The 27033-nt window shown below is 41.7% G+C and overlaps 1 protein-coding gene across 3 annotated transcripts; it reads left to right on the top strand.

Moving 5' to 3' along the window:
- Positions 1-882: 882 nt before the first annotated feature.
- On the top strand, positions 883-26524 carry YWHAZ (tyrosine 3-monooxygenase/tryptophan 5-monooxygenase activation protein zeta). 3 transcript variants are annotated; one of them, XM_062490608.1, is made up of 6 exons: positions 883-905; positions 3193-3496; positions 18138-18261; positions 21701-21864; positions 21954-22049; positions 25471-26524. In XM_062490608.1, exons 2-6 carry the CDS (start codon positions 3203-3205, stop codon positions 25528-25530), a joined length of 738 nt encoding a protein of 245 aa, XP_062346592.1. In that variant the 5' UTR covers positions 883-905; positions 3193-3202; the 3' UTR covers positions 25531-26524. The 3 variants fall into 3 exon arrangements, with proteins under 3 accessions (XP_062346592.1, XP_062346582.1, XP_062346572.1); XM_062490598.1 differs by lacking the exon at positions 883-905 and adding an exon at positions 1765-1905; XM_062490588.1 differs by lacking the exon at positions 883-905 and adding an exon at positions 1807-1969.
- The last annotated feature ends 509 nt before the right edge of the window (positions 26525-27033 follow it).

Here is a 27033-nt window from a genome sequence, read left to right as displayed (position 1 = left end):
GCTCGCTTGCCTTTCCAAGGGCAAGGGAGGACCAGAGGTCCAGAGGGACCGTCCTTGGCCTGCCGAGCCGCTGAGCGCCCATCCACCAGCCCCGGGAGGACGGCCCTGCCGCCATCCCCGGGCTCCCATCCTCTTCTGCACCTCCCGTTTCTAACCCCCAGCGCGTGTCGCGCTCCCGGTGCACGACGAGGCTCCGGGGCGCGGTTCCATGCGGAACCGTCCCGCAGCCGCTCCTGTGCCGGGACAGCCCCGGTACCCCGCACCCGGGGGGCTCAGCCACCCACCCACGCAGGGGGCTCGGCGGGGCTCACCGGGGACACCGGGCGCTCTGGGCGGTACAAAGCCCGGAGAGCCCGCCCGGAGTGCGCGGGGGGCGGCGGTGGCATCCGCGCACACCCCCGCGGCCGCACGAGGAGGCGGCGCTGCCGCCCCCGCTCTGTGCCGCAGGCGCGGGCGGCGCTCCGCCGCCCACGGGCGGGTTCGGGGGTCTCCCCGCCGGTGCCGGTGCCGTGGGAGGGCCGGGACGAAGCCCCGAACCCGCGGCGCCCCCGGGACGCCCCGCTCCGCTCGGGGTGGGGGCGGGGGGTGCAGGCGCGCGCCCGCGGGCGGGGCCGCCGCGAACTCTGGGCGTGACCGCGGGGTGGGGGAGCGAGCGGGGGGGGGCGGCGGGAGGAGGTTCGCGCGCGCCCTCGCGCGCCGTTGCCATGGCGCCGCTTGACGTCACGGGCGGCGCGCGGCCCGCGAGGAGCGGCGCGTTGATTGGCGGAGACGCCCCGTGCGCGGCGCCGGGAGAGGGAGGGAGGGAGCGAGGCTGCAGCGCCGCGAGCGCCAGAGCCGCACAGTCCGCGCCGGCCGCCCGCCCGCACCGACGCACCCGCGCCCGCCCGCCCGCCCGCCGCGCACAGGTAACGGGGCCGCCGCCCGGGACCGGCCCCCCCGGCACGCGGCAGGTCGGGAGCACTGAGCGGGGCGGCCGGGAGACAGCGCCCAGCCCGCCCCGCTCCCAACCCCCCCCCCCCCTCCGCCTTCCCGAGGCGGCTCCGCGGGGAGGGAGCGGGGCGCGGGGGCCGCCTCGGGGGGCGGCGGGGTCCCTTCTCCGCCGGGGATAAGCGGGAAAAAGGGGAAAGCGGCGGCGGAGGGGGCGGCAGGTGAGGGCGACCCCGCGCCCGCAGGGAGGGGAGCGCCGCCCCCGTCGGGCGGGGGCCGGGGCGCGGGCTGCGGGCGCTGCCGGGTGCGGTCTCCCGCCGGGAGCCCTGCCCGGGCGCGGTGGCGACCGCCCCTCGGCCGCGCTCGCTTCCCTCCCGCCGCCCGGGCCTCCCCCAGCCCCCCCTCTTCGTCGCCCAGGGCCCTCCGCCTTCGCCCATCCTCCCCGCCCCAGCCGAGGGGTCCGGGCGAGAGCGGCGGCTAACCCCGGGACTGGTGGGGGCTCCTCCTCCGCCGCTCCCCCTCCCCCGCGCCGAATCCCCCGGGGATGGGACGGCGGGCTTTCCATATTCCGGGGCGGGGACGCGGCATCCTCCCCCGGGGCCGCTGGGCGGAGGGGAGCGGGATCGGGGCGGGGCGGGCCGGGCCGGGCTCCGGCGCCCACCCGCCGTGACAAAGGCGGCGGGCGCGGCGCTCGGTGTCCCCGCGGCGGGCGCGGCGCGGGGAGGGAGGAGCGGCCGCAGAGCCCCGGGGCCGCCCGCCCGCCCCGCCCTCCGCTCCGCCCGCCCCCGGGCCGCTCCATTTTCTGCTGTCACCGCGTTCGCCGTGCAGGAGCCGCCGCAGCGCCCAGCCCGCGGGGGCGGCGGGCGGCCCGCCCGGGGATGCTGCCGGCCGGGGATGCTGCCGCGGCAGCCTGCGGGGCCCTGGGGACTGGCGGCGGGGCCGGCGTTGTGACCGCGTTTGCCCCGGTCGAGCCGAGTGGTAAATAACAACCGCCGAATGCTTGCTTTAAAATGGCTCCTTAACCCCGCCGCGCGGGGTGGGGGTGAGTTCTTCAACGCGCGTTTGCAAACAAACGCTGGGTTTGTGCACCCCTGTTGGGGACAGGAGCTAACAAAACTTGCAGTCACCTGGAATGTTAAAATGTGCTTAATTTATTCCCAAAGACGGAACATAGCCCTGCCATTGTTTCTCCTAATGTCACATAAAATGGCAAAAGTCTTAGTGGTTAAAAAATGAAGATGCTTGGTTTGGGTGTGTGGATCATACATAAATATATAAAGCACTCATGACCAAAACTGGTAAATGCTTTTAATAATCATGTTAAACTTTGAAGGATCATGTATCCCCAAAGCACATTACCAGTTCCTCCAAATGATAAAGTTAGGATACACGGAAAGGGGGGGGGGGGGAGGGGTAGTGGACAGGTATATTTTTTTTTCTATGCAAGAAGAAATTTCTCAGTATCTCTGTTCAGCAGACTTTGATATTTTTTAAAGTGCTGATAAAGACAGATTATGAAGTATTTCAGCCAGGTTGTGCTATCTGAAATGCTGATGTTAAAGTAATGTTTTCAAGTAGTAAAATTTCCTTTTGTCTCTGTAAACACAGCCTCCTGGGCAGAGCAGCAATACCTGACACAGACCATCCCATTATGGGGATTCCCATTTTGGGAAAGGGAGTTAGAATTGTGGGAAGGTGTATAACATGCAATTTAGATATTTGTTGCATTCTTACTTTTTAACATCCAGTGGGGGATTTGATTTGCAGATGTTTGTGAAGTTCCTCTGCATGTAACTGTATGATTCTGTTAAGGCTCAGAATGCTGCTTGGTATTTTTTGTCCAGCCTTTATTTGGCTGTCCCATGTGGAAAGCTTACTACTGCGTATTTTCTTTGTCAGTTTTGCTACGCTCATAGTGTAGTCTTTTGAAAGAGTGGTGGCAAAGAATTAGGATCATTTTTGTGTATAAGATAGAAATTATTTGCTTTCAGTTCACCTTTGGATGCCTTTGTTTGTGTTTATTAGAATAACATACTTTTAAAAGTTTACAGTTTTTCAGGAGGAATCAGTGGCTTTAACTCTCTGCTCCATGTGTGCATGTGTTTGAGTATCCAGTGCTGCTAGTATGCCTTGTTTTCTGGATTTCAGTTGTAGCTCTTAGAGTTCCAAACTACTTAGAGAATACAGGTTGCTCTGCCTATGAAGTTAAAACACCTTTCTTCTTGACCACTGTCTGAATAATGCCTCACTATTTTTCCTCTTTAGAATTATCAGCATGGATAAAAATGAGCTGGTGCAGAAGGCCAAACTGGCTGAGCAGGCTGAAAGATATGATGACATGGCAAGTTGCATGAAATCTGTGACTGAGCAAGGAGCTGAGTTGTCCAACGAAGAGAGGAATCTTCTCTCTGTTGCCTATAAAAATGTTGTAGGAGCCCGTAGGTCATCTTGGAGAGTCGTCTCAAGTATTGAACAAAAGACGGAAGGCGCTGAGAAAAAACAGCAGATGGCTCGAGAATACAGAGAGAAAATTGAGACTGAGCTAAGAGACATCTGCAATGATGTGCTGGTGAGAAATAATGAAACTGTTGATCCATTTTTACTTGAGTTGCAGAGTAAATGGTGCTGACCCTCTGGGATTATTTCTATTCTGTCAGTAGTGCTGTGGTCTCCTGTGCAATTTCTGACATAAGGTTTTTAAAATGTCTGAATTTTTCTTTCCCTCTAATGTGGTGATTATTTATATACAATTTATAGTTATGAATGCTAATAAAATTTGGGGCATATAGAAACATTATTGTAAGTAAAGTTATGGAAGGTCAACATATTTTCCTGAGTCTGAACTGTATACAGGTTTTAGTTTGGGAGTTTCTCCTTCCCCCTTAATGCAGTATTTGTATCCTTCATCTCTTTTGGTTTCTTCAATTTGAATGTGCTGCTGTGGTTGTAAGAGGTAGTTCTTGCTCTACGGAAATTGTGCCCCTCCCTGGGTAAGATGATGTAATGTTAGTTATGACTCAGCCGTGCAGAAAATTGCCTGCAGGAAGAGGTAGTAAAAGTGCTGTGATACCTGCTTAAACTTAAATTTTTTTGTAACAAACCAGAAGGGTGTTCAAGTTAAACATTTTCTGAGACTTGTAGTTACATTAAAATGTGCATGTGCACTGCAAGCAATGCTGTATTTTCACTGGGAGGCTGGTTTATGAAATCCAAACCTCTTCCAAATGCTTATTCTAGATTGTCAGGTTTTTTCAACTGCACACGCTTGTGGTGCTTCAGTGAGCACACGAGGAGCAGCTGTTCAGTCCTGCAACCACTTGCGAGGTAGAGGTGACTGTCAGCAATAGAGCTGTCTGCTGCACTGTGGACACTGCTGTCATCCCATATGTGACAAGGGATCACCTGCAGGTGACAGAATGACGTGCGACGTGAGGGAAGTGTTAAATAGCTAAGTGCCTGAAGATCTGATACCAAATGAAAGTTAAGATCGATGAGTAGCATAAATTTTGCTTGATGTGTGAGACAACTAAAGTGTGATGGGTGGTGATAGCTTCTAGAGCTCTGGTTCTCCAAGGGTTTGTAAGAGTCAGCATGGGTAACTGAGTCTCAGCTTCCAGTTCAGGCTGGCTGCTGTGGTTGTTGTAACTCACCCAATTTTGTATGTTTTGTTAATCTTGTGTAAGGATAACTCTTTAACTTCTACTCTGAAAATGAAATGCAAAAGTTACTCATCGGAAAGAACTGATTTACTAGTACTAGTGTTGTAAAGTGGTGGCTTATCTGTTCAAGCCAAGGAAATGAGGATCCAAGTCTGGCATTCCTAATTGGTTATTTCTTCCTTTAAATTTTTTTACTAATGGGAGAGTGAGGGTGGGTGCTTTCAGTTCAGGGTGATCTGATATTCTCTTGTAAGATACATTTTGGTTTAAGAAATTATTTTAATTAAATCTGGGGTTAGAAACCATGGAAGAATTTAGTGTTTGCAATTAATTTTTTGTCTGATAATGGAAACCAGGTTAAGGTAAAACTAGCTTTTGTTGTGCGTGCTAAATACAAAAACTAAAACAAAACCCAGCTTTTGAGTTTGCTGCAGTGCCTGGGAGGAGAGGAATATGGGTGGAGAGTCCTGTTAAATCTTCTGAATCTCAAAATGGACTTGAATTTCTCTTTGTGTTAATGAGACATACATTATTCAAAGAAGTTATTGTTCTTTGACATGTTACTATTTTAGGAAGCTAATGACTGACTAATTTTTAACATTGCCGGTCCAATTTTTCTTATTACGTTAAAGAAAAATTACTGTCCAGAAGAGACAATGCCTTAGGCAGCGATTAGCAGTAATAAAACTATATTTTTTTAGACTTGCATTTAAAAAGAAAAAAAAATGAAACTTTTATGTTCAAAGGATAGGATTTAGAAACACTTTCAGATGACATGTTCTACCTTTGATGTTGCCAATTACATTGAAGATTTAGATCATGCTCTTTTTTTCTTTCTTGAAGTATCCTATGCAAGTACATTCTTGCTCACCTAGAAACATGGCTGACTGTGTTGCTTTATCCACTTTGCTTTAACAGGGAAAAAAAGAACTGTGATGACATTCAGTTGTTTATTATGAACAGGAGTCTGCACTTTGGTTTTGTCTTTGCTTTTTTTTCCCGGATCTCTGTAATTTTTATACAGCATAATCTAATCTATAGCTGTTTATAGAAAAGCGAGGCTTACCCATTCTTAATTGGTGTGAGGTATGCCATTAATTAATGAGACCTGAAATGTTAAATTTTCAAAGCTTTTAATCATGAGCCTAATCAATTAGAGTACAAAAGCAACTCTGCAACTTTTATACCTTTTACTGAGGCTGTGGGTCTGTTTGAGCTGTTTTTGTGCCTGCAGTTGTCTGCTAGTGTCTTAAGTAATGTTTAATGCCCAGGGGTGTTATGTCACAGCTGAATATGAGTGCTGTCCTAACTTCAGTGTTGAAGGGAGGAAGGCAATTTAGAGAGTGTGTTTGTGACTTGAAGAGTGTGGCCAAAGCTAGCTCCTCTGCAGCTTCCTGCTGTCTTCCCTCATTTATTGGAATGAAGTCTAGTGTACTGGAAGAAACAGCTCCTCTAATCCTGTAGATACCAAGTATACCAAACTGGGCTTTGTTTCCATCTCTTCTACTAATTTACAGAGAGACTAAGAGCAATTAAAGATGAACTTCTTTCTTGCTTTGTTCCAGTCGGGCCCAATGATAAAAGTTTTAGTAGGTATTTAGTTAGGTCAGAATGTTTATTTTTCTCCTTTACACTGACCTTGCAACAGGAAAAGACAGCATCTGCATCCTTGCTGCTTCCTGAACCTTTTTTTCTTCAGCCTGTCATAGAGTACCTCTACAACTCTGCAAGGAGTTGAACTTATCCTCCTGTTTCCTGCAGCCTCAGAGTGCTGCTGTACAAATAAGAGACACCTAGAATATCTTGTTCCAGCAGCAATTCTGTCAGATATGCATTAAGTATATTAAAGTGTAATACTACCAGCCCTAGTTTGGAGTTGGCCTGGTAGTGTGGGTAAACATTAAATAATTGTGACACAGTGAGTGTAGTACAAGTTCCTTGCACTGTGGCAATGAAGGCTGTATTTCCAAATTCTTCAACAGCAATATAGTATGTGTGGTGCTATGTGTAAGGAAGTACACTGCCATACTTGAGCATCTGAAAACTGCTTTTGAGTATTCTAAAAAATTTCCAATTGATACAGGAAATTGAGCTTTTAGTTAAATACTTTTCCTCATGTTAGCTAAGTGTGTGCTTCACGTTCTGTTTCAGTTTTTATAGTAGAAAGGAGAGTCTGTCTAAAGTACCAGTATAATGATCTATAGTCATCTTTTATTTGTCATTTTGATAATAAAGATCGTTATTAATATAACAGGTGTGGATTTTCTTTAAGCTGCTTTTTGCTCTTGGTAGAAAGGTGAGTTGTAACTGAAGTGATTCCAATTAAATCTGCAGTAAGCTGAATTTTTCAGCTAACAAGGGTTCTGAAGTATAGAGAAGAATGCAGAGGTCTTTGAATAGCTACCACCCTGCACTGCTTGTCTGTTAGAAGTTCTCAGGAGCTCTGGTAGCTTTCAGGAAGTCTTTTACATGAGCCAAATGTAAATTAATAATTGAAAACATGACTGGCTATCTTCACATTAATATGAATGTTATTCCAGACAGTTACCCTCTTCCTTGGGCTGGCACATAGTGCAGCAGTCCCTGCGTATCCTCCACGTGCACAGTATATGACAGTTCCCATGTTCTTGCCTGATGCCCAGTCTTCTGGGTGATATTGCTTCCCACTCCAAGTTCCACTGTAGAAATGCCCTAAGCAGATCTCTGGCATTGCCCAGGCACCCTTTCACTGTTTCTTTGCCCTTTCAGTTGTTAAGGTCTGGGTAACTTCTGCAAACCTTGGCTGCCCTTCAGCCTTCTGCAGTTAGTGTTACTCGTAGGTGCTATTCAGCACTTTCCCCCCACTCCTTTCCTGCCAGAAAAGCAGCAGGTTAATGTGTTGTTTAGGACCTTCCAGTAAGATGAACTCTTCTGCTTTCTTCACTGCATTATTTCTTCCCTCGGAAGTGTGAAAACGTGTTCCTTGTGTGCTCATACTTGAGATTTCTTTGCACTTGTTATGCATGCTTCACTTTTTAGAGGTGGTAATTGTGAGTGCAAAAGGTTCAGCTGTGTCGTAGGTTAGTGACTTTAGGTTTACATTTCTTTTTTATGTATATTGTTGAGAGGGGGAGTAGAATGTTTAATAACCTGTCATGGGGCTGCAGTTCACTGGGGGAAGGGAGTGTAATTCCATTCCAAATGCATCTAAATGGCTTTTAAAGAACATACCACAGAATTAATGCCTATTGCCATCATTCTCAAATTACTGTGGAACTAGTTGCCTGCAAACATTAATAAGTTACTATGTTAACTTCTATAAAATGTTTAATAATTGTTTATAACAGGGTTAGGAAATTTGGTCTTCTCCTACAGGAAACCAGTTTTTGACATGCACGCATGAATTGTCTTTTTTAAACTTGGCTACTGTATGCTCAGTGTGTCCTCCTGATGGTTAAAGTGCATAGCTAACCTGTAGACTGAGAATACTGTACAACCTTCTTGCTGTGATGATATCTGATGCTAACAGAAAATTCAGTGTTCTGACTGAGAATCGCTGTCTTCACTTCTGCGCCTCCTTCAGGCTTGCTTAATTTTTTATTTTTTATTGCCCTTTTCTTTGAGATCTATGTCTTTTTTTCTTTTCTTTTCCAGAAAAAAAAGGGAAGGCATTTGTATAACCTTCTATTTGCAGAAATGTCAGTCACAGAAGGTGGTGATTAATGTGTTGAAATCTAGAAGTTAGGTGCCCAAAGAATTGAGGTTAGAAGGGAGGTCATTGTGTTCAACTCTGCTCAGAACAAATCTGGTTTGATCACTTTGCTCAAGGTCCTGTCAGTCATTTTTTATTATCTTTAAGCATGGAGATTCCACAGTCTTTCTGGGCAGCCTGTTTTAATATTTGTTTAGGTTTATTGTTAAGGTAAGAATACTTGCGTGTCATCAGAGCTTCTTTCAGCTTATTGCTGCCTCTTGTGATGTCACTGCAGACCTCAAGGAAGAGTCTGGCTCCATCATCTCTAGGCAGCTGTACACAGCAGCAAGATCTGCTGGTCTTCTCTGGGCTGAGAAAACCATCCTCTCTCAGCTTTGCCTTGTACCTCATGTCCTCCAGCCCCATAATCCCTTCAGTATACCTGTGTTCTACTTGTGCTGTGGCGCTCAAACCTGGACACAGAACTCAAGTTGTTAAAATTTGCATTAAAAGATGGTAATTGGTAATGTGTTAGTAGCATATGTGAAAATCTGTGAGTACTCTGGTTCACAGATGCTTCTCTGAATGATCTTTCATATATTGCAGAGCAAAATGTAGCCAGGATTTGCTAACTTACAAGCGTGGTTATCATTTAAGCTTTTGATTAGCTCTCCAAGTCTGTTTTTTTTTGTTTTTTTCTCGGTAAGGGTTTGGTTGGTATCATTGCTCATGTCTTTTGAAGGTAGGAAGCAGAGGCAGTTTGTATCAACTTCATGATTTCACTCACTTCCCCAACTGTAGCTACACCCTTTCAAATTTGGGGGTTTTTTTTGGCCTTTGGTTTTTTATTTTGGTTTGGGTTATTGGTTTGGTTTTTGTTGGGTTTTTTGTTTGCCTGCAGTGAAAGCAATGCCTAAGATAGAGTAATTTCCTTTACTTTTAAAAGCAATTAGGCTGTTGGAAAGCTGTTCAATCTTTGATAATTAAAACATTTTTCATGGATCAGTTTAAATACAAGATTACTTGTGTTTCTCATTTATTCTAATCTTAGCAAGAAGGGCATCCAGAATGTTGACACGTATGTTTAATGCTCCCATTTATCATAAAATCGGCTAAGGTGTTCTGCATAAATGCATCTACTTCTTATATTAACTCTACTTGCACATGTGCATACACATATGTACATGTATCTATATCCTCCTGAATTTACTGAAAGTAGAAAAAACCTTTATTATAACCACTAGCCTGCTGTAGTAATTTCATTTGGCATTAAAATGTTTAATAATTGGCTTTGATTTACAATAAAAAGGTACGGAGTGTTTACACTGTTCAGAAGCATCAAACTGACAACTTGCTTTATTTGACAGCAGCCTTCATTGTTCAAGTACTTTATGTACCTACTGCTGATACTCAGTTCTAAACAGCAAAATAAAGTAAGTTGCTAGTTTAGTCACCTATGACAGAACTCTTCATCTTTGAGCTGCTGAAGGAAGAACTTCATTGCACGTACCTGCAATTTTGTGAAGCTGCTAAGTATTTGTTTCACTGGTTGGTTGCTTAGAAGTCTAAAAGCAAAAACACTGCATTGCTAATGTATCAGGTTTTTTTGTGCCTGTGGAAGCTGTAAGTGGTAGAAACATAAAATTTAGAATATGAGCAGAGTTCATGCATTATCTCTGCACAGCTGGACAAAAAAATTACTGCACTAACTCTGGTTTTATCTGGAAACTTTGGTCTTGTTACTGTACATGTGATGGAAGTGCATTTCTGAAACAGGTTCTTAGATGCTTTATTTGTACATTGCTCTGGGCAGACATTAGCTCCTGGCTCTGAAGCTGGTCATCCATTCAGGCAGTAGTTGACTACCATTTTTAAATAGGTTGGATAAGCTTGTGCTATTCAGGTTGATTGAAGAGAATTAAGATTGTGATTATTTCTTAAAATTAGGGAGTTTTTTTACTGAATGTTAACTCTTGTGCAGTGGATTATTTTTCTTGAAATCTGACAGAAGATTGGCAATGCCCCTTCAAAGGAGAAGTAATAATAAGTCATATTCTGCTGAGACCAAGTAAATTCTTAAAATTTTTAATCAGATATAATATGTTGGACTCAATGATCTATCTCATAGGTCTTTTCCAACTTACTTGATGCTGTGATTCTCTAAGGCAGCTCAAATGAGGCAGAGAAACGTTGTCAGTTGTTTTTTGTTGGTAATGGGTTTTTTTTCCCTGGATATTATTCCATGTGTGATTATGTTACAAAAGATTTTACAAAGGTAATCTGATCTTTTAGCTGGTCATTTTCTCCTTGTGCAGATTAGGTCTGCATTGCTAAAATGGCATTTTTCCTAATAAAATGTTTTTATTAACACTCTGTGCTATAGCGAACCCCAATAGCTTCATGAGCTTTGAAATCTGTTCGGAGTGCAAGCTGCTAAAAGATAAATGGCTCCTGCTTCTATTTCTGAGCAAGGATAAAAAGTATTGCATCATATTTATGGGGAGTTTTACTAGTATTTGCTTAGAGACCAAAACTGTAGAGTGTTCAGACAGCTTAAGACGTGTTCTGGTTTGGAGTTCAGTTGCAATAGCTGTAGCTGAGACCTACATCCTGGGCAGAAATCTGACCCAACTCGGTTGTTTTCAGTTTTTTATTATTTCAAGTTTCTCAGAGGACGTTGTGAAAAGAGTAATGATTGATGTATCTGGTACCATTTTATTTTGATGCAAGTTCCCAGTATTCAAGAAGCAGTTTAATGAGGTGATGCTGAAAAAAAAGGCCCAGGTAAAAATTGCATATTGACTTTGATCGTCAGTGGAAACTGTTTATTAAGATCTATAGCAATGCCTCAAAAAATTTAAGACTTTAATCATAATGTTTTCTCTTGTCTGTACAACTCCTCAGAGTGGGTTACTAAAACTGGGGAGGTATCTTTGTGCTGCAGAATCTGGTTCCTTCACAATCATGTTTGTTACGCATGTTTTGGTAAAAACAATAATGATTGGCATGAAACACCTGAGGAATCTTTTGGTTTAGCTCAAGAGTATCCTGATATGAGGCACACTTGCCTCCTTTGCCATAAACACTAATTGAAAAGCAGAGCAGTAGAAGAAACTACCTAGTAAGTACATGGTAGTCTAAGTTGGGGAAAGCAGATGTGCCTCAGGTGCTGTCTGTTTCTTGTTTTGCTGACCAGTTGTGTGTCCATGCCAAGCACCCTGTATCCCTTCTTGTCCATACGCCTTCTTCTTACTGACTTGTATCTATCCCCCAGCATGTCTCAGCATGAAGATGATTTTTCAGGGTGTTCTTGCTTGTTTCCTTTCTAGATCTTCACTGGATTGATTACAGCAAAACTGCTAATGCAGTGTACCCTTCTGCTCTTAGCAATTCCACATGTCTCTGTGCATATCACATCTCCCACTGTTGCACAAATGCTGCAAATTACTCCACAATCAAGTTCTTCCCTACCCCTTGAAGATTCTTTGTCTCCCAAATTCTGAATTCCTCCCCTGCGAGGGTCATGCTTTTTGTTTCATCTCTTCTAGCCAGCCTTGTCACTTTTCTCAAATTTCTGCTGCTGTTTCTGTGGGCAGCCAGTTTTGTGGGAAGAGAGAGTAACTGGTGCTGAGAACAGGCAGCAGGCTGGTTTACTTCTTCAGCAGATGTTTGAGCAGAGCTCTCCAGTGCCTCAGCAGCCACTAATATTGACAGCTTTTCTTGTATTCCTGTTCTAGTGAGCAAACTAGCAGAGAGAATTCTGTAGGTAACTTGAAACTGTAGCTTCACTTTTGGCTGGAGTAGAAGGCTGAGAACAGTTCTTTTGTTTTTCATAAGAGGGTTGGAGGTCACCCATGAGGCAGCAGTTGCACAGCCCTTAATCCCAAACTCTGGCCAGAACTGTAATCAGGAGCAGCATAGTAAGCCTGGGTCAAAACAGCGTTTGGAAAGGGATTGTCTAAAAATATACCTCTTAAAATGCAAATATTTGTTTCTTCTCCAACCTTTCAGATGGATATGTGTAAATAAAATCACTGGCCACAAATGGTTTAATTAAACCCTTTGTAGTTAGTGTGTGTGCCAGTCCATGCAGTGCAACTAATTGCGTGTGTTATTTTATAGCTTGTAACTTTCTTAATCCTCGTGGAAAACGGGAATGGAAAATCATTTGCTAGCTTCTAATGGGAATTGATAGGTGTCTTCTTTTTTTAAAGACAAAAGTCACACTCATGTACAGCTAGACAGGTATCTGCAGCTTCTCTTCTGGTGCATTGTGGGTATTAAGGTTATTTTGATGTAATGAGAGTTTGAACAATGTGTGGCATGTGAACAAGAATCCTGTTAAAGGCTATTACTTCCAGAGAAACCACATCTGGCTCAGGAAGTCCCTGGGCATTGATGGAGGCTAACAGAAGTGTAACACATTCTTGCTTTGTTCAGTGGCATCCTCTTTTGGGCAGTGTTGCAGTGAGGTTGGCAGACAGAGGAGTCTTGCCAGCTGGTATGATCCCTCTTATATTCTTATGTCTTGGAGAAAGATAGTGGAATGCTACTTACATAGTGAAAATACCAGGCTGTTGTCATTTAATATTAAATTAGTTTCAGGCTGAGCTTAAAAAAAATAGGTAGTTTCTTTCATGAATTTAAAAAACAGGAGTTCTACCATGTCATCTTCATCCCTACGTCACCTACCACGGGTGGGTGATAAGTGAGTTGAAGTTCAGCTAGTCTCCTGTGTAATTTATTCTCAAAATCAGAAAAAAACCCATCATAACTATTGTTAGATATCTCCATACTGCATGAAAACAAAAAGCCTGCTTCTTTATTAAATAAAAAGCCATGTTATTTCAGAGAAGAACTGATGCTATTTAAAGTACTTGAAGTTTATCATGTATTCTTTTTGAGTTTTGCCATTCTGCACCGTGGTTATTTTGTGCAAGAATAGTGTCTTTTTATTTCTCCTATAGTTCTAATGTTTTTATTCAATTAGATATTTAATTAATTTTTTCATATTTAAAAATAAGGCTTCCTGTTCTTAGTACTTTAACTATGTATTATCTTCTAATTGCTACTACATTTTCCTAGAATCTGATGACTATTCTTTGCCTTCTTGTCAGGAGGGAAATACATAAATAGAAAATTGAGTTGTTGTTGCAGTCATCTCTGATGCATTAATAATTATCTAAAGTTTCTAGCCAATGACATGTACTAAGACCAAGCCTTTAATAAGGGGAAGTAAGCACTGAACTAGAAGCAAGAAGGCGAAGCTGAACATTAAAATAAAATTCATTTAATGCTCTTATGGTGGATTTGGGAATAGATTTAAGTCATTTACGCACAAGACATTTGCCAAAGATGCAAATGCTTTTAAAACAAGAGTAGTTTTAGGCTTCAAGTTTCAGGAAAGGACTCTTCAATCTTTGTGTTGGCTTCCTGTCTTCACCTGCGGGCCTCACCACAGTTTGACAACTGAAGCATGTCCATTTGAAGTAAGAAGCAGGCAGACTTTTAGGAGAGGGTTGGCTATTGGGGTTTTTTCTTATTACTTGTCAGGCTTCTTCCACATTCCTAAATCTGATAACTCAACCTTTCAGACTTACCTTGGAAAGGTTTAGGAAAAGTACATAGAGCCTTTCATCAAAGTGGCTCAAAATGTGATGTGCTTCATGTTGCCACCTGTTGACTGTATCCTGTTCAGGTGGTAGAATATGTGCAAGAATAAAAGAAGTCAATCTCTTTCCAGTTTAGTGTTTAAAATATGCCAGGATTGAAGTTGACCATTAGGGTAATTCAAGTTGTGTGCAGACAGCTTCTGGTATGCCTTTGGAGACAAAGCCTTTTCTGTAGTACTTGCTGAGGGTGAGGGAACATACCAAATCTTACCAATGGCATGTGTGAGTACAGCTGACATCTCCCGAGTTTGAACATGTTTGTTGGCCAGTCCAGAGGACCAGAAAAGCTGTTAACTTAGTCATAACCAAAACTGCAGGTGTGAAGTGTTGAAGCCTGATCTTTGAATGGCCAGCATATTAGTAAGAGTTGATATTTAGATTTAGTACATTAACAAAAAAAAAGTAATTCCCATTAATTCTTTTTGAAAAGACTTATGAAAAGCGCTAGAAGCACTTGTACAACAAGGTGTTATAGGTTTGGGCTGAGAAGTGCTCTAAACTGCTGCTGCCTAGTTGACTACAATGGTATGGTTTGTTTCACAGCAGTTAGTCTTGCTGTCAAAAGCCCTGACAACTACTGCTGTGTCCTTGAGGGCTTTCAAGGGCAGGGAATGGTCATTCAGTTTTGTTCAGTAGACTGTTCCTACCAGATGCTGATCAAGGTGCTGTAATTAACTGCCCATGTGTTAGTATCTGTCACACCTGGATGGGAGTTCAGTGTGATAGCAGGACCATCAAGCTCAAGCATGAGACCTTAATTACATATAATGTAATAATAGACATGTGCTGTGTGGACTGCAGGTGCCCAGGCACTGTATGCCTTGCAGTGATGTAGATCACATCAGCTTGGTAAGTACAGATCACTTAACTGATCCAGTCTTGGACTAGCTGCTACCACTTTAATGGCCTGTATAGAGATCAGCTCTATACTGATAAACACTGCCCTATCAGCTGGTAAAGGAGAGAGAGGATGGGCATGTATTGCTGGAACTGCTGAAGCTTTGAACAAATCAATAGGACCTAAATATCAAGATAGTCTTACTCATGGAAAAAATTGTATTCTCCAGATACCCCTATTAGAAAAATCTGCTATTAGAAAAATCCACAAGATAAACAGTGTTCTCCATAAGCTGGTGTGTTGGCAGATAACAAATTGTTAGATTTGTTGTGCTTTTGATTCTGCGATCTACTGTAATTGAACTTTAAAAGGTTAGTAGTTGTATTGGTCTTACCTGTCTGGCTTTCTGTAGCCACACCAAGTCCATGCAGGTTATGCTTTCACAGCCGCTCTAGGATAAATCTGTGTACCCTGAATCTTCAGGCTAACTTTAAAGGAGTGGTCTGTGTCTACTTATGCCAGTAAAAGAAAATTGATCCTGAAATAAATGGACTAAAACAAACAGAAGAAACTGAATTTATAAGACTTAATAGGGTAGAGATCTCCTTTCAGTCATTTCACATGCTAGCTTTTAAATATTCATCTGCTTGCAGGTTTTATTGTTGCTGTTCATGTTTATTTGGCATAAACAAAATTCTTCCAAAGATACGTGGCACACCAGTCCTACATGTTGTTTGTGTAGAATAGACTCTTTCATCCAAATATGAGTGAGCTCCCAGTGCAGTTTGAGTTGGAGTCTCTGCATGGGCTATATTCTGTGAATAGCTGTTCAAAGGTATTTTCTCAGTTCATCAGTCTTTTAGAAATTCAACATGGCTTTAGAACTTCTTGCAGTACAAGATTTAGTGTTCAAGCTCCTTTTGCCCTGCTAGTGTTGGTTTGTTTTAAGAAGACAGTTAGTAGTCTTTCCTCCTATCTGTCTGCTGGTGCAATTCACCCATTCAGTTTGGAAACAACTTCACCTCATTTGTGATCTAAGTGAAACTTAAGTCTTGAAGCTTGGTTGCTGATGTGTGAGTGAGTAGAGCTGCACATTTTAATCAAATGACCTTCTATACAGATGAGGAATAATTTCTATTTCTGGAATCACTGAAAATATTTTGGTCTGGCCAATTAATGAAGGATGCAGAAGGAGGGCAACCCCCCACGGTGCCAGAAGCTTAAGTGCAGACTGACACACCTGGCTTAATTGAAGTCTCACAGAGGAAAACTAATAAGGAGCCTTGTTCTCAGTAGCTGGTAACCTTCAGTTGTCCTTGGAGCTTACTGGCACTTGTGCAGATGTTATAGCTACAAACCTTGAAGCTCTCTAGTGGTGAGGACAGAGTGTGTAAGGAGTTACAGAGAGCTGAGGTGTGCAACCCATAAACCTGCTGGCCTCCTGCTACATCCCAGCCTCACTGGGACAGAGCTGGCTCTGAACTCTTCTCCTGGCGTGGTGGGATGCCCTCAGAAGGATGCCTTTGGCATGGAGCAGCTTGGCAGCCCATTTGACTGTCTCCAGAAAAATACTTCTGCTGACTGGCTTGTGTTGAGTTCCTTCTGTTGCCAAAGAATTGTCTCTGCTGTCATTAGGATGGGAAGCAAGGACATGCAGTATTTTTCACTGTCTCCCTGTGTGGTTATAAAATGAAGTTATATACCAAGCCCCACAGTACTGGAGAGGCGTAATATTAAAGATGAACAAATAAATCCACCATGTAGAAGGCACTAAAGAAAGTCCACTTACAGGTTTTTATCTCGTAGCATAGGCATAGCTGAATGTTGTCTGACTTCCATGTCTGTCAGCCCGATTTCTTTATTATCTGTCTACTGCAGTAGTAATAATGAGAGAGATGTGGTGGGTCACTTCATTTTGAGGAGTTTCACACAAGTTTGAGTCTACCAATAAATATTCGTTATTCATAAAAATGAATTAGCAGTATTTTGATTAAAGGAAAAAAGCAACCAAAACAAAAACTAAGACCAAATTTGCTCTTCTTGCTCTTTCTGTTTTGAAAAGAATTCAGAAAACTGAATTACAGTTTTCTGTAGCTTAATAGTTAGCCTGTTAAGCAGGGCAGGTACCACAGGTGCCCATGTCACAGTGCAGTAGTTGCAGCTTACCATGTCCAGGGTGTGCCTGTCCCAGGAGTATGTCCATGCTCATTTAACCTGCTGGATGGCCTTGAGAGGCAAGTGCTGTAAAGCAGCCATCATTCTGTAAGTTGGAGCTGAATTTGTTTGTCCATTTCTGTGGTATCCTTGGAAATAAAAACTGAAAAAGTAAAGCGAAACTGCAAGGTCAGCCATCTAATTTACAGGGGAAAAAAGATGGCCAAAATTTTGTATTGAAGCCTCTTTTAAAAAAATTTTCTGCATAGCCTTCACCAAGTATATGTAACAGCTTCTGATTGAATTCTGACTATTCAGGCATACTCTACCTTTTTTGACTTTTAAATACCTGGCTTTTCTTTTAAAGTCTGACTTCAAGAATTCAATATCACAAAGTTTGAAAAGCTTGTACCTTAATTTGACTGAATGTGTTGGAGCTTGTGAATTTTCTTTTCCTTTTTATTGTAATAGAATTCTTGCTAAATTACTTGACTACTTCAGCTATGTTAACTTGCTGTGTTAACAAGCAGCTACAATAATCTAGAAAAACTTGGTCTTAACTGTCAACCCATGGGGAGGATTTGGTGGAGTGATTTCAGAGAGCTACCTTTGCTTTGGAAGATAAAGGAAATACCTGTTAAGGTAGCACAAAGTCAAATAAAGGTGCTACAGAGCTGAATGTCAGGTTGTGAGCTGTCTGGAAATGCAAGAATACAGGTTCACCTTGTGGTTTCCTGCTGGTGATGACAGTAGAACATTCAAGTTAATGGGAACTGGGCTAAGGAGGCTTATTTATTGCCTGTGTATGTAAAATAATTTGGTGTCTGATTTGGCAACTGATATATCAAATCCTTTTATTGTATTTTGTGGATGCAGACTTTACTCTATGGTATTCCCTCTGCCTAGAGTCTTTGGATTACCTTATTTTTGCCAGGGTTCTATACAATAGCTTCTAGAAAGCCATCCTCTGGTCATATGAAACTCATCTGCAAATTTGACAGAGCCTCCTTCTCCCCATCAAGGCACACAATGCAGCATTCCTTTTATATCTAGAATTGGAATCCAGAACACATTCTCTAGCTGACTATGTTATGTAGGATGTGAAGAAAATAAGCAAAGAGTGAAGCTGTCTTGACTTTAAAATAAATTGAAATCTAATTGAATTGTTGGTTCAGCATATGTTCAAAACACTGTGTTCTTTGTTTCCCTTTTAGTCTCTGTTGGAAAAGTTCTTGATCCCTAATGCTTCGCAAGCAGAAAGCAAAGTTTTCTATTTGAAAATGAAAGGAGACTACTACCGTTACTTGGCTGAGGTTGCTGCTGGAGATGACAAGAAAGGTATTGTATGTCAGCTTGTGGATTAACATTGTCCAGTTAGATTGCTTTTGGTGGGGCAGTGACACAACTCTTAATTTTGGAGTAATTCTGATTTGTAAATTTATTTAGTAATAGGCTTCCTGTTTTCTGAAGGAAGATCATAGATCGTTGGCTTTGAAGTGAGTTACAGAAATTTCCACATAGATGCTGATGGAAGTGTGAAATGGCTCCTGAGTCACAAGATCTTGAAATTGTCTCCAACTTCCACATGGATGTATCTGGTTTATCACTGAAATACAGGTTTATGCATTTCTGTCTGGCTGAATGTTAGAAGTTTTACCTCTTAGACTTAATTTTTCCATTTCTCCTGCACTTCTAAGAAGTCTGCGTAGGTTCAGTGAGCAAAGAAACTAGAAACAACCTGAAGGAGAAAAGGTTTAATACAATTATTCTTACTGTTAGGAAAATTTATTCTGCAACTACGGTAGTTTAATGTCCAAGTATCTTCCATTTGCTCAAGTTTCTTGTATTTTCATGCGGGCAGCTTGTCACAGTTTCAGGTAAGTTGCCTTCACCTAAATTTAATTTAAAAAGTTAATGTTAGGTACTCAGCATTTTGAGTTCCTTACCTGCTGTGGTTGGAGACACCCTAACAGCATTGCTGCCTCTGTGCAGAGTCCCCTCCAGTTCAAAGCAATGCAGTAGTTGAGATCCAGCTCACTGCAAACAGTGCCAGGCTGTTTCCTGGAGCCACTTGAGGGCTGCTGGCAGTGTGCCCTGAGGAGCAGCACCCTTCAGAGCCAGCCTGGAATGTCAGGCTCTCCCAGGCTGCCCTGAGCCTGCAGGAGTTGGGAATTGGGAACCTGCGGATTGGCACCTGGGGGTGTGGAGCGCTGAGCTGTGCGGGCCAGGACCTGCAGCCTCTGCCTTGCACTGCCCTCAGGATAATGAGCCCCCAGTACAGCACAGGACAATGTCTGTGGCACTTCAGAGACTAGATTGAGGTTGGCATAGATGTGAAACAGACATGGAATAATGTCAAGGGAATAGATGTGTCTGCTTTGCTGGCATGCGTTATATCCACATTACACAGTGAAGCCCAGTTTTCCCAGCATGCTGGATAATAGAGTTACACAAAGATCCTAAGACTACTCAGTATGTTAGGCTCAATTTGATTTCTGGTGTATACTGCATGCAAACTGACCCAGTCTTGGTGACTGCAGAATTGTATGTGTTACCAGTACTTTAGATCTGTTACAGAGCATTGCCATGTTTTCCTTTGGGTAATTTTAGTAATCTCTGTTCACGTGCATAGGAGGTACAATATTTTGAGACCCCAAGTTTCATTTTTTTTTTCTGTTGAGGATTGAGTTACAGGCTCTAGAAGAATTAGATTGTGAAAATCTTGGTTTAAAGTGCTTTTAAAGTTGATTTTTATTTAACCCAGTCTCCTGGCTGAGCAGTTTTTGGTGGGTTCCCATTTTTTCAGTTCATCCCCCACCTCCAGTGTATTGTGTCACATGTTTTTCCTGTATGTTGTCTGTGACCTTGAAGAAGAGCAGTTGATAATTATTGTTTGGGAAAGAAGGGCTGTTGAGTTGGACACCATTCTTCCAGCCATTTGTAGTAAATACAGACAATATAAAGCTCCCAGCTCTAGGAATTGGGTTTTTATCTTCATAGACCATGTTGTTTATTTTATTGAATGGTGCTTCCTTATGGCAGTCCAGCAGATACGAATGTCAAGCAGGTACCTCACTCTGTTTTATCCTTGAACTTTGGAGCTGTACTTTCTAAAAAATTCAACTTTTTTGAATTGTGTGAGTGATTTTAAAATTATCAGAATACATTAAATTATACACTAAGTACTCCAAATTGTTGCTCGAAAGGTAACTGTTTTCTCACATAAGGAGAAAAAATACACTTTGTTTTGAAATTGTTAACATAAAAATTACTAAAAAATAAAACTCTCAGCTTCATTCCCTGGATTTACTTGTTTTTCATTCTGCTTGTTTTGCCTTTCATAAACAGCACCATTTTCTAAGGCTTTGTCCATTTTGAGAGGAATTAAACATTCCTCAACATTTTAAAATTTAACTTGCAGTAAACCTAGTTCTTCTCAACTGTAATGTACTAATTTCTGGTCATTTTCAAGGTATTAAGGCAGCTGTCTGATCTGAAGCATTCCATTTTTAGTGATGAGTGCAGAGAGAGCATTGTTGGTGGAGTGTGCAGTGCATGTCCTCACTCTTCCATGTGGAAGAGAACTATATGAGGCTTTGATTTTTGTGAATATCTAAAGGTGAACAAATAGTGATTGCATAGACATCCTGAGTATTGGTATTCAGTTGGCTTCAGACTTAGTCTGAAAACTTACGACTTAAATCCTGCTGTATTTTTGAGTCTTTACTTTAAAATTCCTTTCTTTGTTTTTGAGTACGTGTGACTGCACTCTTGCAGCCATCCTGCTGGATGCATTTTTGGTTTGATCCAGAAATGTTAGGGTTGGAGTCCTTTTGCATCTGAATTGAATTACTTTCTGCCCACCTTTTTCTCATATGGTGGTGGAGAGCTGAGGAACAAGTGCCCCTTTGTGCTCAGCATCCAGAGCATCCCTGGCCCCTGCAGCTTGTGGGTTGAGTTGGGCTGTGGTCTCTGACTTGGGCAGGCAGAACCTGCTCTGAGTTCAGGTGTCTGCAGTCAGAGGAAACTGTTGAGCTTTTCAATCTTCATATACACATTGTAGCTGCCTGGTTTTGCTAAGTGTTAATAACTTGCATGACTGAACCAGTTAAGAGTGACAAGAGATTAATCTCTAAAATAAAGGAGCCAAATTATTTATTTTTCTCCCTTCTAACTTTTTAGGTAATAGAACTTCTAAGTTAAGTAAAAATGCTTTCCATATCTGCATTGAAAAAGAGAACTCTGTTGGAAGCTTTAAAAAATATATATTTAATTTGAGTTGAAGTATGCCACAATATCTTTGCTGAGCAGTTTGAATGGAGGCTCATAGATGACTGTTACTGAAAGGGTTCAGCAGGACAGACGAAGGTCATCAGTGTTTCCTGTTTCTAAAATGTGGTTCTCTAATGCATTGCAGTGTTTAAAGACATTGAAATTGTGGTACTCTATCAAGTATACGGTGGGTTTTATCTTCAGTGCTACAAAACTGCTGCAAACATTTGTAAATACAAGTAGTCACAGGGCATCAGGAAGACACTCAAACCTGTGATTTGGTCAGGAACAACTTCCTTCCTTTTTAATAATTTGAAAATGTAATTTAATAAAATCTTCAGTCATTAAATAGCGACTTGTTAGGTAAAGTGCTCATTCACAGGAGTTCACTCCTGATATGGTTTGTTCATGCCATGTGAACACAGTCCTGATTGTATGTCTGGATACAGCTTGTGAATTACTTACTTGTTGTGGGTTTTGTTTGTGTTTGTTTTTTTCCCCCAAGGGATAGTGGAGCAATCACAACAGGCATATCAAGAAGCTTTTGAAATCAGTAAAAAGGAGATGCAACCAACACATCCCATCAGATTAGGTCTGGCTCTGAACTTCTCCGTGTTCTATTATGAGATTCTCAATTCCCCGGAGAAAGCCTGTTCCCTTGCAAAAACGGTAAGTCAAAGAGGGGGAAATTCCATTTAAATTATTTGCATAACCTTTTGTCACATGGCTAATGGAGTTGTTTGTTTTTATAACACTAGGCTTTTGATGAAGCAATTGCTGAACTTGATACATTAAGTGAAGAGTCATACAAAGACAGCACGCTAATAATGCAGTTACTGAGAGACAACTTGACAGTGAGTATCATCAAAGTTTGTCATCATGTATAGATTACAGGATTGGTCTTCCTGGCACTTCTGTTCCTGGCTATGGAGCTGTGTCTGGCACTTCAGAAAAAAGTCATCAGGACATCATCTTTGTTAGCTGAATCTTTTTCCTGCCTAGATTTTTTGTTGTTTTGGTTTTTGGGGGTTTGTTTGTTTGTTTGCATTCTAATTAACATAATTTTCAGACAAATTATGAATTAACCACGTTTTTCAGGTTATTTTATTCAAGGAATCTAGCATGTTTAAATGATGAGTCTGGACTGCGATTAGCAAACGTACTACCCAGTGTTTGAAAAGCATCTAAGAATACAGTTGCATTTGCCTGTTTAAAGCTTGTGTTGAATTTTATATAGCTTATTCTGCATGAATGTATCTGCAAGGAAGAGATTCTGCATGAAAACTAGCTAGCAGCTAGCAAGTCCTTTTAAGGACCTATTGTTTAGAGGTTTTTTCTTTGGCTTTAATTTTGGTTAAGCTGAAATGGAAATTGATGCTAGCCAGGCTATTTCCACGGTAGTTATAACATAACTATCTTAATTCCTTTTTTTTTTTCTCCCTCCTTGGACTCACAGCTGTCTGTGGTGTAAGTTGTCATAATAATCAAAATCTTCATCTTCTGTGCAGCATTTTTTTATCCTACTTTGAACTTTTAAACTGGCAAAGATAAACATCTAAAGCAAATGAAACTTAAATGTAAGCAAACATGCAATAGTGTAATTTAATGGCTTAGTTCTCTCCTTGGTCTGTGGGGACAAGAGCTGCAAGCAAGAAATGAAAAATTAAGAAACACTTGTTGTTGCCACATGTAGCCCCTTGTTAACAATTTGTGCTTCTGATATCAGAGACCTTTGCAGAGTAGCTGCACTGCTTTAAGAACAAGTACAAGTAAAATTGTGCATTTGTATAAAATTGGAGTCACCATACTTTCTGCTTTTGTGTCTAACATTTAATTTCTCTTGTCTTTTGGAGCCCTTTCCACTGGAATGGCAACTTAACACTGCTGCAAAATCTACTTGTAATTGTTCCATTTGTTGCTTACAAAACAAATGGAAGTGATTTCTCAATATTGGTATTGGAGACAGATTCAGGGTTGGCATTGCTCTCAGTGTCTTGTGTACTGTCCCCTTGAGTAGGATTGCTCAAGACCTGCCCTCTGAATGAGTGGTTTTGAAACAGAGAATAGAGGCTGACTTTAATTGCTGCCTTCCCAGTAAAAATAATGTAAAGCTTGTCACAGCATTTGGAAAGCAAATTATTTCACACAAGAACAAAAGTCAGACTGAGCTGCCATAGAGTGTGGATTAGGGTAGCAGGCCTGAGAATTGACAGTAGATTTCCATTACAAGGGAGAAAGCTGTAAACAGATGTAAGGTTCTATGTTCTTGAATGAATGATGTGTCTTGCCTTAAAAGGCTTAGCCTGCTCTGTGTAAGTGCATTGATTTCATGTTTATCTTCAACTTCTCGAGGTAGAAAATAACTTTTGGTATGTGTGTGACTGACAAAGACTACAGTGAATTTCATAAATATAAAAAATGTTTGTTTTGCCAGTTATGCAAGTGGTAAAGTCTGAGGTAGGTGGGCTTTAGACAGTGATGCAGCATGTTGATCAGTTCTTTGCTGTAGCACTTTCCTCAGTTGTTGGTTCTGTTTTACCTGGAGTCTTGTATGGCTGAAGTAGTCTGTGGGGACTGAGGGCAGAGAAGTGTTCAGAGGGCTGTTTAACATAGCAAAATCTGTTTTACTAAAATTGCTAGATAATTTATTTGCTCTGTTATGAAATTTTGTTTTATTAAATAAAAGGCTGCCCTTCTTCCTATGTGTTTCCCTCCCACCCCCAGCAGATTTGTTGAGCTGATCATAGTGTCTCAGTTGGTAAAATTGGTAATGCTCCTTTCACAGCACTCGGGCCCTTCTGTCTTAATGAATGTGTATTTTAGATTGGACATGAGGAAAATTTTGATCACTAGAAGAGTTGTCAAGTAAGGTGGCCCAGGGAGGTGGTTGAGTCACCATCCCTGAAAGTATTTAATTTATGTAGATATGGTATTTGGGCACTTGGTGGACTTGGCAGTGTTAATGGTTGGACTTGATGATCTTGAAGGTCTTTCCCATCCTAAATTACTCTTAAAACTGTATTCTAGGGGTGATAATTTAGGACAGAAACTTCTGATAGAATTCTGATAAAACTTCTGGTTCCTTACGAGAATAACACTTGAAATTGAGAGTAATGCAGTAATATAATAATGTACTAAAGATTGCAGTGCGGGTTTAGAAACAGACTACTGGTGTGCTCTTGTCTCCAGTAAAATAACTTGTTGTTTAATGCCTTCAGCAAGGAGAATTAAGTGCATTATATTCAGAGCAGGGACAAGGCTACTGGTCTTGTACAGGTTTCACTGTTGCCTTCTGCTCCTGAAAGCATGCAGTTTTTCTGATGATGGATTTTTAAAATAAAGGAATTCTGTAAGACTTCAGTGGTATAGCACTGTCAGTGGAGAGAATTGGTTGGTTTTGTGTTTTACCACGTTATACTATAGAGCATGAATGATTTGATTAATGCTTCTCTAACTCCATAGAGATGGCAAATCATACTGGGCTGGGAATAATTTGGAAACAGCCAGCATGGAGATACTTGGTTCTCAAAATAATTTCTTGCCCCTGACTGTTCTGGAACTGATGCTCAGTTTCCTTAGCTAGTACTTAATCTTGATATATGGTCTTTAGTATGATTTTATGGAGGTGAAAATAACAATCTGTGCATAGTGCATGCTTAGCCTGATTTTTCTTCCCTCCTTGCCCTGCCTTGCCAATTTGGCAGCTCAGTTCTGAAAGTTGCTAAAGAGGAGCACACCTAACTGAACAGAGCCAAGAGACAGAGAGAGATCTTGATGAAATATTTTGGAGTTTAAAAAACAAAAAACTTTCAGATGCCTGTTCTGAAGAAAAGCTTAACATTTGCTGTAGCACTGGATGTGGAGAGATACTTGTACTGAAGCTTTTCCTTCAGAAAGGCATGTAAAACTTGCTTGAGGAGAAAGAAATTGCTGTTAGTTCCTGATTCTCACTTAGCTGCTCAGTAAGTCTGATTCTTCCCTGCTTGTTAGTCATATTTTAGTGAGCCTTGTAAGAGACTTGTGGTTTGACTGTTCGTAAACTTGCTCATTAAATGCAGTGTAGGGTTGGGTCACCCAGAATTGAATTCCCATCTTGTCACAACCAAGAAATAGATGCATGTTACTGTGTGCCTTTTCTTTATCCACAGTGCTTAGCAGGGCCTCTTAGAAGTTGTTATTATTAAGATATAGGCCTTCCTTCTAAAAATTACTTAATAATTATTAGTAATAAATGTATAATAATGTACCTGTTACTCTTTTTCTTTTCCTAAACAGTTGTGGACATCGGATACCCAAGGAGATGAAGCCGAAGCAGGAGAAGGAGGGGAGAATTAACCAGCCTTCCAACTTCCATCTGCCTCATTCTGAAATTTAAACAGTAGACCATTTGTCATCCATGCTGTCCCACAAATAGTTTTTGTTTACGATTTGACAGGTTTATGTTACTTCTATTTGGATTTCTATATTTCCCATGTGGTTTTGTTTAATATTAGGGGAATAGAGCCAGTTAACATTTGGGGAATTTATCTGTTTTCATCTGAGGTGGCCAATATGGGGTTGTGAAATTTTTATACAAGTTTTACATGTTTGGCATAGTACTTTTGGTACATTGTGGCTTCCCACAAGGCCAGTGTTAAAACAGCTTTCTATGTCAGGCAAAGATGACTGCTTGCATATTGGTCTGTCATGATGGAAAAAAGGGATAATCAATGTTGCAGCCACAGGTGTAGTTAGTCTGAATATCCAAGCAGGAGCACACATGGCTGCGAATAAACTGATGTCCCATAGATCTTGCATGTCAGGTGAACATGTGACATCTGTGGAATATTCCAATCAAGTGTACATCTTTGATTGCAGCTGAAGTGTTCCTTAAGACAGTTTGATAACCCAGTCAGCTTTCTCTAGAGAAGGACAGAGAAACGGTTCACATTCCATTATTTGTAAAGTTACCTGCTGTTGCTTTCATTATTTTTGCTACACATTTTATTTGTATTTAAATGGTTTAAGCAACCTAAGAACAAATGTACAAGTAAAGATGCAGTAAAAAATGAATTGCTTGATATTCATAATGACACTGTATATCGAGCACAGCAGTAAAACAAAAACCCATGTATTTAACTTTTTTAGGTTTTTTGCTTTTGTGATTTTTTTTTTTTTTTGATACTTGCCTAACATGCATGTGCTGTAAAAATAGTTAACAGGGAAATAACTTGAGATGATGGCTAGCTTTGTTTAATGTCTTATGAAATTTTCATGAACAATCCAAGCATAACTGTTCAGAACATGTGTATTAAGTTGATGTAAGTGGAATAAAAGTTTTATGAATGGACTTTTCAACTACCTTTGGTGTAGATTTCATGTCATGTCTTCCCCACACCTTTTAGAGGAATGGCAGTACTATACAAAAATCCAATATGAAAGTGTATTTCTATTATGAAAAATTTTAATACACATGTAGGCATTTAGTTCATTTTAGGGTACTTGAGACTGAACACCCCATACCTGATTTTAAGATTGCTCTAATTAATTATTTTACAACTTTTAGGTGCCTGAGCTTTTTGACTAGAGCTCTGGAGATACCTTAAAATAGGTGGTGCCTAGACTTACGGCAACAGGCATAAAAATTTCAGAGCTGACCGTTTGGAGTAGTTCTATTTATATGGAAAACCCTCTCTTCCTACTCTTGGGTCTTCAAAGGAGAACTGAGCAGGAGCCTCCATATTGTCCAGAAGGTTCAGTCACTACAGCTCAGTTTGTGGGAAAGCCGAAGTGATGAAGCAGTGATACTCTTGCATTCCCCATACCCAGGGAGGTGCCCACCCTGGTATTCAGAGTAAC

Source organism: Cinclus cinclus, chromosome 1, assembly GCF_963662255.1.
Source record: "Cinclus cinclus chromosome 1, bCinCin1.1, whole genome shotgun sequence".
NCBI lineage: Eukaryota > Metazoa > Chordata > Aves > Passeriformes > Cinclidae > Cinclus > Cinclus cinclus.
The sequence above is the reverse complement of the archived record's forward strand: the minus strand, read 5'-3'. Positions and strand labels throughout refer to the sequence as shown.

Excerpts from the sequence above, each read along its gene's own strand:
- YWHAZ (XM_062490608.1), top strand. The coding sequence starts at position 3,203 with ATGGATAAAAATGAGCTGGTGCAGAAGGCCAAACTGGCTGAGCAGGCT. Across the intron at positions 3,497-18,137 it reads ACATCTGCAATGATGTGCTG|TCTCTGTTGGAAAAGTTCTT; the intron begins GTGAGAAATAAT and ends TTTCCCTTTTAG. Across the intron at positions 22,050-25,470 it reads TACTGAGAGACAACTTGACA|TTGTGGACATCGGATACCCA; the intron begins GTGAGTATCATC and ends TTTCCTAAACAG.